The 13,273-nt window shown below is 35.1% G+C and overlaps 1 protein-coding gene across 1 annotated transcript in view; it reads left to right on the top strand.

Moving 5' to 3' along the window:
- IQCM (IQ motif containing M) overlaps positions 1-13,273 on the top strand; it is a 310,674-nt gene that overhangs the window by 52,516 nt on the left and 244,885 nt on the right. The window contains exons 4-5 of the mRNA XM_069493257.1: positions 624-714; positions 4,780-4,868. Of these exons, the coding sequence (XP_069349358.1) occupies positions 624-714; positions 4,780-4,868 (180 nt within the window). The remainder of the gene's footprint in view (positions 1-623; positions 715-4,779; positions 4,869-13,273) is intronic.

Genomic DNA, 13,273 nt, shown 5'->3' with positions numbered 1-13,273 from the left:
GTTATAATATTTCAAACTATAAACTATTAGCCCCATTATCTGTACACAATAGAAAGTAATGGATATATTTAAAATATTCATGTAAATTTCTCTTTAGACTCTAAGAACTAGATTTTTTTAAAAGTGAGACCTTTGCCTTTTCTGGACTTTAGTCTTTCTATCAAATGATGGGATTTCTGGAGCACTCAAGTGTTCCTATTTATATTAACTAACGATTTGTCAAATTATTTTAAAATAGCACTCTCTTCTATAAAAACTAAGCTTTGTAATGATAATAATAATGCTGATATATATAAATGAGGATGTTTGTGTTCATTGGTATGTGCTATGCTGTTGCAGCCACTTCTGTGGGAGCTATCTCCTTTCTGATATATGAGTTCATTTACACTATACTCTTCAGTCCTAAATTTTAGTAATTGCAAAACAGCTGAGTTGTGTGGGGTGAAGAAACCATTCAAATGTGTTTTTTAAAGTATCTCTGTGTTAGCAGTATTTTAAAAAGAATATTATACCTCTTGTTATTAAAAAAATCTATGATTTGCAATTTAATTTGAAAATGCCTTTAGAACTTGAAAACCAATAGTAGTATACAATTAAAGCTTTTTTTATTTTTTAAATTCCAGAAAAAGTTAAATTGGGTAAAATAATGACTAATATTGAACCAGTGAGTAAGAAAATGGAGAAAGAAAAGCAACAGCACTCTGGGAAGTTCAGGTAATATGTAATTAGCTAACCTGTAGTAAATGTACATTTTCTTCTACTTTGCCAGTATTCTCTGACCAATTGTTGTGGTTTTTCAAGTCTATTAATGCCCCATACATGAAGCTAATTTATCCTTCTGCTTGAGTCCCTTAAAACATATCAGTTATCAAAATTTTAGTTTTCAATTCAATTAACTTTTGAACTGGAGGATGTCTGAGTAGTTAAGCAAACCATCTGGGTTTTACAGTGCATAAGCTCAAATCCAATTTGTGGCTTTCTTGAGAAAAATGCCATATTTTATGAAAATATTACATAAGTTTAGAATTTTAGTAACTCGTCTGCAGCAATTAGGGAGCAGAGTAACTTATAATTTGCTTTTAAAATTTAATGATTAAAGGTTAGTCTTTTTCTAACAGAGGGTGAGGCTGATTCTACAGAACATAGTTTGAATGCAGGAATTTTGAGCATTGCTTCTGCTTTCCAAAAGTGTCTGGAGGTGGGTCAGTTCCTTTTCTGAATTATTGCACAAAATAGCATCACCATCATCAAGATAACTTTAAAATTGTGTACACAGTTGTTGGCCCTCAAGCTATAGATAGAACCTCTAACAGTCCTTCAGGACATATTGTAGAATGTAAATACTACTCTCTTAAAATGTATTAATGGCTTGTTTTATTTTAATTCATTAATATTATAACATGGTCAGAAATCTGGGGTAATTGGCACAACTATAAATAATAGAAATTTGAGAAAATGCTGTCATGGCTATAAAAAAGGTTGTCGATCTTCCAAAATTCATGCTTCAAACTGTGCTTAACACTAGAATATCCATGCTCAGAGTAACCACTTTCTGGCTTAAGTGTTCACAATACTCAAATTTGAAAGAGTAGTATATATGTACAGCTTTAATCCTTAAGATTTGATTTTATTTATAATAAGGGAAGATATTAGTTACAAAGGAAAAGAAATGATCATATTGGGAATTTACTAGTTTTTAAAATTTTCCTTTCTGCCTTTACCCATTTTAACCCAAGGTTCAGGTTGTTCTAGCAGAGTGGTAGCTCTTAAAAGAGTCATTAATATAGTAATCTAGCCAAACAGTTTAGAATTTCCAGCAAGCTTTTAATAACTAGAAAAGTTAACTGTACTATGAAAACTATCTTCAGTATATTTAGACGAGGATGGTAATCCAAGGAAGAGTAGTAATGACTTAGGGACAAGTGATGCACTCATTAAAAATCTGATCAGGTATGATATCTTTCACTGTAACGTATTTCCCAAGAGAGTAGAATATTTCCCAAATAATTGTTTCTTATGCAACTGGTGGAAGATAAAGGTCTCTTGACACCCTAACTTCCCATTTTTTAATGAAAACATGTCCTGCTTAATGAGGAAGATCAACACCCTTTGAAATTAAGAGCAAGTGCATGTACTTCCAGTGACAGTCTGGAGCATATAAAGTCTGAACTTCAATACACCTGGGCTGCCTTGTCTTTATTTATAGCTAGCTTATGGTGGTAGCTTGTTTCCTATCTTAGCAGTTAGCTTCATTTCATTAATGTTAGAAGTGTGATGGGAACGCAGAGGGAAAGACAAATACGAGTTTTGGGACATGGTGACTCAGGGTTTTCAAAAACCTGTGCTTTAACTAGACAAATAAAATGTCATTAGACTGAAATTTTTATTGAAATCTAGTTCACCACATAATGAAGATAAGGAAACTTAGCAGTGAGAGTAGAAGCAACAGAAAAGATAATAGAATCCAGTTAGGAAATAGGGGATTGTTTACAACGTGAGGACAGGCACTAGGACCAATTAGTATGAATTATCCAGTTCTTCATGAGACTCTGGAAAGGTTTCTTAAGTTAAATAGACCCCTGTATCAGAAATTCTATATAAACTACTTACAATTCACCTTATGGTGCCTTGAAAAACTAATTGTTAAGATGATACAATATTTTTAGGTAGACCATAAAAATATTGACCCAGCAAAAGAAATTTTCTTGGACCAAACATGAGGAAATATGATACAGTCTTAAAAATGTATGATTTTTTTCTTTTTTTCAAACTTGTCTATTTTTGACCTGTGGAGAGAAAACAAAACTGAATACTTCTACATTTTCAAATTTAAGAAAGTGAAATTCTTCAATGTACCTTTGAATTCTAAATTCAAAATTATACATTAAAATATTCTTTTTATGACAATAATGATAAATGTGAGTGCATTCTAAATGTTAATTTTCCATCAAAAATTTTATTTATTATTTAGTATTGGTGCATTTGGAAGTATGACAAATGCATTTCTGTAAATGCATTCTATAATATAATTCAGAAAAGTGAGCAAGTACTTTCCCCCCCTAGTTTTGTGATCAGTGAGAGTTTCTTCTGTGTCAGATGACAATTTGTGTTGAGGTTATTCTGATCAAATTAATAACAGAATGAGGACATTACAAAATAATGATAGAATCCCTCATGGCATTTCCCATTGTGTTGAAACAATTGTCATTTTACCTTAATGTTTGTAGAGTATTGCTTAAGTGGATAAATTGTCTACTTCTATTAGAATCTTTCGTTAGTAAGCAATCATTGAAAAATGCAATTAGCTCTGATTTGGAGATTAAAAAATACTTATCCATGTACCAGATGTTAGAAAGCAAAGCAAACTATGTCTGATCAATGAATCTTGGCCCCATTCTTGGTGTTATATAAATAAATACTAGAATTTCAAAAGGAATTTTATAAAACTGCCTGCATACACAAGCCTCTTGTATTTTCCCTTGACATAATTTTAGAGATAACCTCAGTCCTTTGGCCAGCTCCTTGGATATGACCACACAAAGGACAGTTAAAATAATAGATCATATAGTTATTTATTTACTAGTTATTGAATTTCTACTGTATGCCAAATGTAAAGCTCTGAACAGGACAGCCACAGTCTCCTCCCTCACAGACCCTGGTTTTTGAGTTGTGCAAAATGTTTTAAAATCTTAAAATTTCTATAACATTTATATAACTTTTGAACTGGCAATTTCATCTCTAGGCATTTATAGTAACAAAAGAAAATAATTGGATAGGTGCACAAATATGTTGAAAGATTTTCATCATGGTTTATAAATAACAAAGAAGTGGAAGTAACTAAAATATCCAGCAAAAGAGGACTGGTATATAAACCATCAGTTTGTTAAATACAACAATAGAATTCCATGTAAAGGGGCCAAAATAACAATGTGCATTTTTGTACATTTACAAAGAAAGATCTTCCATGATATATTAAGTAAAAAAATTAGTTAAAAAGTTCATATGCATTTATGTACACTTAAACATAGTAAAGGTATGGAATATATTACATATGTTAATCATGACAATTGGAGTCAGTATAAAATGGTAATATGGTTCCTGAAGTCACACTACCTGAATTCAAAGCTGGCTCCACCCATTTCTAGCTGGGATAATCTGATCTATATACTACTTAATCCCTAAATGTCTCAGTTTTCTCATTTATAAAATGGCTATAACAGTAAATACCTACAGGCTTGGTGTGAGGATTCAATCAGGTAAGACATGTAAGAGGATTACAATAGTTCCTGGCCTATAGGAAGCATTAAAGGGTTTGCAATTATTGCTAAAATATCAGGATGGTGAGACAAGGGGTGATTTTTATTTTCTTTCCTTTTACTTATTCACATTTTCTAAAGTTTTTATGTGGTACCTGACTTAAGCTGATGTGGCTCTAAATCATGTTAGGAAAATGTGTTCTTTAAAATCTCTTGTAAAACTGCAAAGAAATAGATAAATATAATGTGTGCATTTTTCCTATTTTTGTTAGATGGGACTCAGTTGGAAAGCAAATGTCCCTATTTGTTATCCATCCTCAGAACCAGCAAAATTTGGTATTATTTTGTCCTCATTCAGTAATAAATATTAACTCTGTAGGTACTTGAGGGTACAACAGGTAGAGGCAAGTGATTTTCTCTCTGTGATTAGTCTTTAATCCTATAACATTAGTCTTGAAGATTTGTATTACAAAACAGGGACTATTAAATCATTTAAGGATCTAAATTTATGTTTTGGAAACAGAATGTTGGAGTCATTACATACCACACCTGTCCAGCTTGGCTGGCCCATTCGACCCGTGACCCCTTCTGTGGGATTTCACAAAGAATTTGGTGAGTTTCACTACATAAATGTTGGTAGCAGAATGATGATGGTCATTATTTTGTATTCATTTAAAATGCAAAACTAGAGAGCTAGTATTGACCAGTTACTTTCTTTATATTTCATTTCAAATACTGTGTCAAAAGATAAAGAGATTTTGGAAACAACTAATAACTAATCTTAGCCTCCTTTATTTGAATTTGAGGGATTAGATTGTTAAAAATGTGTGTGAATATCAAAGGTTATAGTAAATTATAAATTCTTGTAATTTTTAAGTTTTATCTATGATTGAGTTTTTGCTGTATTAATAAATACATAAAATTCTTCAAAAGAAAAGATATATGATTCTTTAAAGTCCCTTACGTGTGATTGAGAAACTCTCTCGAACTTGAACTACTCAAAGAAGTAGGGGGCTATTGATTCAAGGAAACAATTTTGGAGTTTTCCCTCTTTTTAACTTGTTACTCATGTTCTTGAGCTTATGGCTATCATTAAGGAAAAACTCTTCTTGTAGATTGGACTTCAATTGATTTTGGAAGAAATTTTCAAAAGTTTGCAGAATAAACTCCTCTTTGGGTTTTCAAGACACTTTTGCATGAAATGTCCTTTTATCCCACTACAATTTTACCAGCTTTTATTTGTTTGGATTATTACAGAAGGAAGTCAAGAATCAAGGGGAGGCTCACTTCCAAACTTAAATTCTATAAAACACATTTTTATTATGCCAACCAATATTCACCAAACCTAAATTTGTGAACATAATGTCAGAATCTTAAGGATATGCAATAAGTGTGTTTTAAAATTTTGATTGTTATATTGGTCAATAGCTTAAATTCTTTTAAGGCTTGATCAAATAATTTGAGACTCCAGAGTGATAGAATAATGTGCAGGTCTCAGATGAGTCTAGAATTGAATATGTATGTGTGGAAGTAAATGCTGGCAAATATGCACACAAAGCTAGGGTCTAGTGGGGGTAATAGTTTTAATAGAAAATAATCTTAAAATCTTATCTCTCTGAAAACTATGTTTTATAACTCTTTACCATAAGTTAAAGTTCTACCTAATTCTGTGACATTTAGAGTTTATTCAGGATCATCTAAGGGTTGATGAAAGCCTGTGTCTTCAAATACCATCCACCTCAGATAAATCATTCATGTCTTCATCTTGCAGAGGAATTTCTTAACTCATTGAATGGTGCAGCAACTCTCATGGTTTTAGTTTGAGTGTTGAAGTTTATTTAGGTCTTCTTTTTTCCTATTCATAGAGGGGCTTGACCATTGTTTATTTAGTGCTAAACAAAAAATAGAAAACTTTTCTAAAATATCTGTTGAGAGAATCCCAGTTAGTAGCTACAGATTATTGTGAAAGTATAAGTGGAAGGCTGACAGAATCGGCAGTCACCCTTGTGATGTTAGGTTTTCTGAAGGTTCTACCCATGCAAAAATGTTCTGCTGCAATATCTGAAATATTTACTAATGGAACCATAACTTCATGAAAGCTAAAAGTCTCTCTATACTTATCACAGAGCGTGGGATGTAGTAGGCATTAATAAATGTATACTAAATGAATGAATGTAAATTAAGAGGTCAGGGGCAAGATGGCTGACCAGAGACACCAGCTGCCAGGGTATCCCAGTAAGAAGGAGAAGTTTTAGATGAAAGAAAAAATGAACATTCAGACAGAGATCAGGTATAGATCTGAGAGAAGGGTGCTAGAACCTTCAGGAGACTACATGGGAAGAAGTTATGGAGCAGAACAGGAAGGAGCAAGGTATCAGCAGAGATCGACCACTTCAGCTGCTCCCTGGTAGCTTTGCCCAGAAGCTGGGAGCAGACCTTTGGCCCCTGCTGAAACAGCTACCTTGACAGCTTTTGTGGAGTCTGAGGGAAAGCTCACCCTGCCCATCCCTGCTCAGCCACACTCTCCCATCCGCCTCTTGTGGCAGAGAAAAAGGGCTCACCTGGGAGTTCCAAGGACCCACCCACCACCTGGGGCATTCGAGTACTTCTCCTGAGGGACTAGAGCCAGACACAGGGTCCCAAAACAGCACGGCAACTTGTATCTTCTGGCAAGTGCCACCGACTGACAGGGAGGTGAATTTGCATGCTTTCTGCAGCATTTACTGACTCAGTCATATAGGGTGTGGTTGATTCTTACAAGCACCACCAACTATTTCAGAGATTAAACTGGGTATGCCAATACAATTCACACTGTTAAGAAGACCCAGGGCTGAGAAAAGAGAAAGGATTACAAAGACCTCCATCCTCTGTCATCATAGAGACTTGTACCTCCATAATATTTGGAAATAAAAACATTAAAAAGGTAATGTAAATTAAAAGGAGAAACCACTCAGTATGTATCTGTGTATCTATCTCTATATAGTAGGCTAAAACTACTACTGAAAGAAAAAAGAATTTGGTGAAGTAAAATACTGTGCACTATTCTTTTTACAGTTTTTTTTTTTAAATACTGATGATATGTAGACTGCAGAGATACCATCAAAATAAGTAAAATATTATGCAGTTTATACATTTTAAAAATAAATTGTTGAGTAGATTATTTAGTTTTATATTATAGGTCTCTTAATACTCATATAACTTCATGGGGAGTTGGAAGGTTGAATATGCTGAAAGTATAAAAAATTGCAATAAAAATTATTTTCGAATGCTATGGCGTAGCTATTCTTTCTTCCTTTAAAATGAAATATATCTTTAATGAAATAAGAATAGGGATTTCATCACTGCTTTGTTTTATGTGAAGTTTTTGTTTTATTTTCAGCCAACCACTCTTTTATAATTGCAACATTTTTTAAATAAGACCAGAAATGTCTGAAGACTTGTGACCAACAACTTATTTTGTGTAATCTATTAGTAAAATGTATAAAATGTTGATTTTCTTTTTGAAAGTGTATTCTCTATTAGTGTCTTGGATGAAAAATAATGAATACTTTTTTAATGCTTGTTAATTGTTTAGTTAATTTTAAGGCTATAGTCTAAAAAATCTACACAACAAAGCTTTGTCTCCAGATCATTATTATAACTCTATTTAGTAAGTTATAGTTTCCATAGCATCTGACACAGTCACTGAGATCTATTTGATAAGAGAGTGTAACTTAAATAGTAAGAGAATGTAGATCTTGCAGTTTTGTCTGGGGTACCTGGTAATTTCCTGGACTCAAATTAGAATTACCCAATTCTTTTTTTAGACTAAATAATTATTCTTGTTAAAAGAAAAAGGGAAGGAAATTAGAACATAAGAATTAAGACAAGTCATAATTTCTATCCATGTGATTAAAAAGTATCTGTCTGTCTGTCTATCTCTGCGTGAAGCCTTGCTGTTTAAAGCATTATGGCATGGTGATTAAGAGTGAAGGCACTGCAGTTAATCTAATGAGGTTAGAATTCTGGCTCTGCCAGCTCTAGATGGAAACCTTATCCAAGTTACTTAATTGCTCTGTGACTCAGTTTCTTCATTGGATAAATGAGGGATAACAGCAGTTCCAACCTTGAAATATTTAGATAATGCTTGTCAAGTGCATAACATACATCCCAGTGCTTAATAAAATTGAGCTGTGATTATTAGTCACAATTTCATAGATACAACTAAATTGCAAAGCATAATAGACTAAAAACCCTGGTGTTTGATGACCTAGCTTTGACCCTATACTGAAGGATAGACTCACAAGGCACACCTCATCACAACACTGACAAACTTACACAATCACAGCATGAACTCAGGAAATGAGGTTTATGGTTATTGCGTAAACACAGCAACTGTGGCCCTTCATGGAGTCAACTGTTTTTGCCATTGTCACAGTTGTCATCCTACTAGAGACCTTGAATCTGACTGTTGGCCCTTTTATTTCAATATATTTGGTAGGTTATTCTTAAATTGATATTCCTCAAGACCCTTTTTACTGGTAATTTCAAAGCTTTCTCCTGATCTGTATGACTCTAAGGGAATAGAACCATGGTAGAATCGCTTTTCTTTAGAAAAACACTTTAACAGACTTTTTCTGTTATAGCCTAAGATGAGAGAAATGACCATCTAAAGACCGAATTGAGCCAAATTAGGAGTCTTTATTAGTTGGCCAGTGACCACCCCCTGTTCTGGGAAAGTCCAGAGACAGAGAATGGCCCCGATCTTAAAGTGGGCAGGGGTTATATACCTTTACCACTAACAATACTAACAATACACATACAGCTCAGAACATGTTGATTACAATAATTCATAAGCAAGCAAACTTACAGAAGCAAATAGCAACCGTTAAATCAAGGAACATTTCTTTGAGGAACATTCAAGGAACATTTTTCCAAGGAACTGCCAAGCGTAGTACAATGTAACTATACACACGTAATGATTTTAAACAATCACTTACAAGTTAATCACTGTATAAATTTTTTTTTCTGTTATTCATGTATTCTTTTTTTTCTTCACACAACAGTGAGTCCGTACACAAGATGGCTACACTAGCCTGCATACAAGATGGCTTCACTGTGGCTCACAGAGCTATAGTGATTACTGTGCCTCATCACATTTTCAAAAGAAAAAGCCCACACTGCTCTACATAACAACCACCTCTCCGTGTTGCCTGATGCTTAATCCCTTCAACTCTCTGGGCTTAGTTCCATCATCTGTAATCCTCAAGGAAAGAGTGAAACTGCCCTCAAGGAATGGGACGAAGGCTTAGAATATTTCCTCTTTCTCAATGGCTTCTGCCGAGATATTAAGACTTCTCTACATAGTCATAGGCAGGAGAGGAGAGGGACCCCCTGCCTCTGCTCCTGGCAAGATTCCTATACTTCCCAAGTTCATAGCCTTGAGAATTGCAAGGTGAATCTCATTAACTATGTCCTTTAAGCTGTCTACATCAGTCTCCACAAGACACCTAGGGCTTCCAGGTCACCTGTGATCACTAAACCCCCCACTTTTTATAATTCTGTATGTCTTCTTTTCTGACTGTACCCCTCACCTCTTTCACTCCTGAAACTTGTCCACTGTGCTCCGTGAACTCATATACAGTAATCAGCAAAACCCATAAATTCTTAACCTTGTCTGAGTGTTCCCTTCACTTTCTTGGTATCTAACTGAAATCTGTGCCCTGAGGACATTTCTTCCCCTGCTGCCCTCTTAAATGCTACTGTTTTTTTCTCCCATGCCTCACACCTGTGGGATTAGAGGTGGGGAGGTGTCTTCCATGCTCCTCATTGCTGTTTCCAGACCATTCTTCTCTCCTCTTCCCTCATACTCACAGCTTTAAATCTCATGTTATGAAACTATATCCTCCGTTAACTCTCCTTATTATAGTAATCTATTGATTTGTATCCATTCTCTCATATCTTAAATTTCCCTCCTGGATCCTTGTCACTTTCTCTAATACTAATCTTTTCACAATCCTTGGTGATTTAGGTATCCAAACAAATAAGCTTTCTAAGCCATTGGCTTCTCTATTCCTTGAGTTCTTTTCCTCCAGTGATTTTGCCCTACATCATAGTACATGTATTCTCTAATATTACAGTCTAGAGAACTTTGTAATACCCCCAAAATCTCACTTTGAAGAGTACCACTGTCTGACCAGTGATTTTGCCCTACATCATAGTACATGTATTCTCTAATAGTTACAGTCTAGAGAACTTTGTAATACCCCCAAAATCTCACTTTGAAGAGTACCACTGTCTGACCAGACCATCCTCTAATACTCCAACATTTTTTTAACCCCTACTGGGAGTTTTGGGGATCCCAGTGTTTATATTAGGCCCAGGGATCAAGTTTTAAATTCCTTCTCTAGCTACACTCATTTCCTTGGTAATTTTCTCCAGTCTGTGGCTTTAAGTGCCATTTATATGCTGATAATTCCACACGTTTATCTCTAGCCTGGTTATTTTCCAGAACTCCAGCTCATGTTCAACTGCTTAATCAGCATTTCCACCTGGATTTTTAATAGGCATTTCAAATCTAATATGTCCAATTCAGGAACTGTGCACATGTTGTTCTGTTTGCCCAGAAGGTTCGTTTCCTTGAATATCACAGGCATCACTCCTTCACTATTTCCAGGCTTTGCCCAAAGGCCTCCTCAACAAGATCATCCCTGACCACTCTATCACAGGGGCAGCCCCATCTCCCAGCCCTCTCTACCTCTCCTGCTTTGTTTTGACCTCTAGCACTGAAGATATCAGGACATATTGCCTATTTTACTTTTTTTTTAAATTTTAGCACATTACAGGTGTACAAAAGTCTAGGTTATGTATATTGCCTTTGCCCCACCCGAGTAAGAGCTTCAAGCATGTCCAGCCTCCAGACGGTGTGCACCACACCCATTAGGTGTGTATGTACCCATCCCCTCCTCCCCTCTCCCATCTGCCCAGCACCCGATAAATGTTATACTATATGGGCACTTCAGTATTGATCAGTTAATACCAGTTTGATGGTGAGTGTATGTGGTGCTTGTTTTTCCAATCTTGTGATACTTTGCTTAGTATAATGGGATCCAGCTCTATCCAGGATAATATAAGAGGTGCTGCATCACCATTGTTTTTTGTGGCTGAGTAGAACTCCATGCTACACATACACCACATTTTATTAATCCACTCATATATTGATGGGTACTTGGGTTGTTTCCACAACTTTGCAGTTGTGAATTGTGCTTTTATAAACATTCTAGTGCAGATGTCTTTTTTATAGAATGTCTTTTGTTTTTTTGGTAGATGCCTAGTAATGGGATTGCTAGATCAAATGGTAGTTCTACTTGCAGCTCTTTGAGGTATCTCTGTATTACTTTCCATAGAGGTTGTACTAGTTTGCAGTCCCACAGGCAGTGTATGAATGTTCCTATCTCTCTGCATCCATGCCAACGTTTATTGTTTTGGGACTTTTTGATAAAGGCCATTCTCACTGAAGATAAGTGATATCTCATTGTGGTTTTGATTTGCATTCCCCTGATGATTAGAGATATTGAGCATTTTTTCACGTTTATTAGCCATCAGTCTATCTTCTTTTGAAAAGTTTCTGTTCATGTCCTTTGCCCACCTTTTGAAAGGTTGTTTGATTTTTTTCTTGCTGATTTTCCTGTTTCTGTATAGATTCTAGTTATCAGCCCTTTAACAGATGTATAACATGTGAATATTTTCTCCCATTCTGTACTTTGTCTGTTTGCTCTCTTGATAGTTTCCTTGGCTGTGCAGAAGCTTTTTAATTTGATCAGGTCCTATTTATTTATTTTTGTTGTTACTGTGATTGCCTTTGAGGTCTTCTTCATAAATTCTTTGCTTAGGCTAACGTCTGTAAGAGTTTTTCCAACATTTTCTTCTAGAAATCTTATAGTTTCTTGCCTTAGGTTTAAGTCTGTTATCCACCATGAGTTGATTTTTGTGAGAAGTGAAAGGTGTGGATCCTGTTTCAGTCTTCTACATGTGGCTATATAGTTTTCCTAGCACCATTTATTGAATAATTCTTTTCCCCAGTGTATGTTTTTATCTGCTTTGTCAAAGATTAGATAGCTATGTGTAGAGATGAGCGTTTCTGTTGGAGTTGATTTCTAATTTTATTCCACTTTGGTCTGAGAAGATGCATGGTACAATTTCTATTTTTTAAATTGTTGAGACATGTTTTGTGGCCTAGGATATGGTCAGTCTTAGAGAATTTCCCATGAGCTGAGAAAAACATATATTCAGTGGTTTTTTTGGTAGAATGTTCTATAAATGCCAGTCAGGCCCATTTGTTCTAGAGTTCTGTTTAAGACCATTGTTTTTCTGTCTGGAGGATCTGCCCTGTTCTGTCAGAGGGGTGTTGAAGTCCCTGGCTGTTACAGTTTTGCTGTTTATCATTTTATTTAGATCAAGTAGGATTTGATTTATGAATCTGGGTACACCTGAGTTAGGTGCATAGATATTTGGAATTATTATGTCTTCTTATTGAATTGTACCCTTCACCATTATATAATGACTGTATTTGTCTTTCATTACTTTTGTTGATTTGAAGACTAAGTTATCTGAAATCAGAACTGCTACACCAGCTTTCTTTTGGCTTCCATTTGCATGAAATATTGTTTTCCATTCCTTCACCTTTAGTTCGAATGCATCCTTGTGGGTTAGATGTCTTTCTTGAAGACAGCAGATCCTTGACTTGTATATATTTATCTATTCGGCCAGCCTATGTCTCTTTAGTGGGCAATTCAAGTCATTCACATTTATTGAAAGAATTGATAGGTGGGGCAGATTTCTGTTCATCTTGTTGAGTTGAACTTTGTTGCTTTGTTTTTCTCTCTTGAGCCATTGTGGTCTCTGGCCTTTGACCTTTAGCTTTTGGATGATTTTACACTGGTGAGTGTCTGTTTTGCTGATCCATATGTAATGAAGTTCTGAGTACTTCTGGGAGGATGGGACTTGTCTTGCTGAATTCCCTCAATCTTTGCTTGTCT

Source organism: Eulemur rufifrons, chromosome 18, assembly GCF_041146395.1.
Source record: "Eulemur rufifrons isolate Redbay chromosome 18, OSU_ERuf_1, whole genome shotgun sequence".
NCBI lineage: Eukaryota > Metazoa > Chordata > Mammalia > Primates > Lemuridae > Eulemur > Eulemur rufifrons.
Note: the sequence above shows the minus strand (reverse complement) of the source record. Positions and strands in the feature narration are given on the sequence as shown.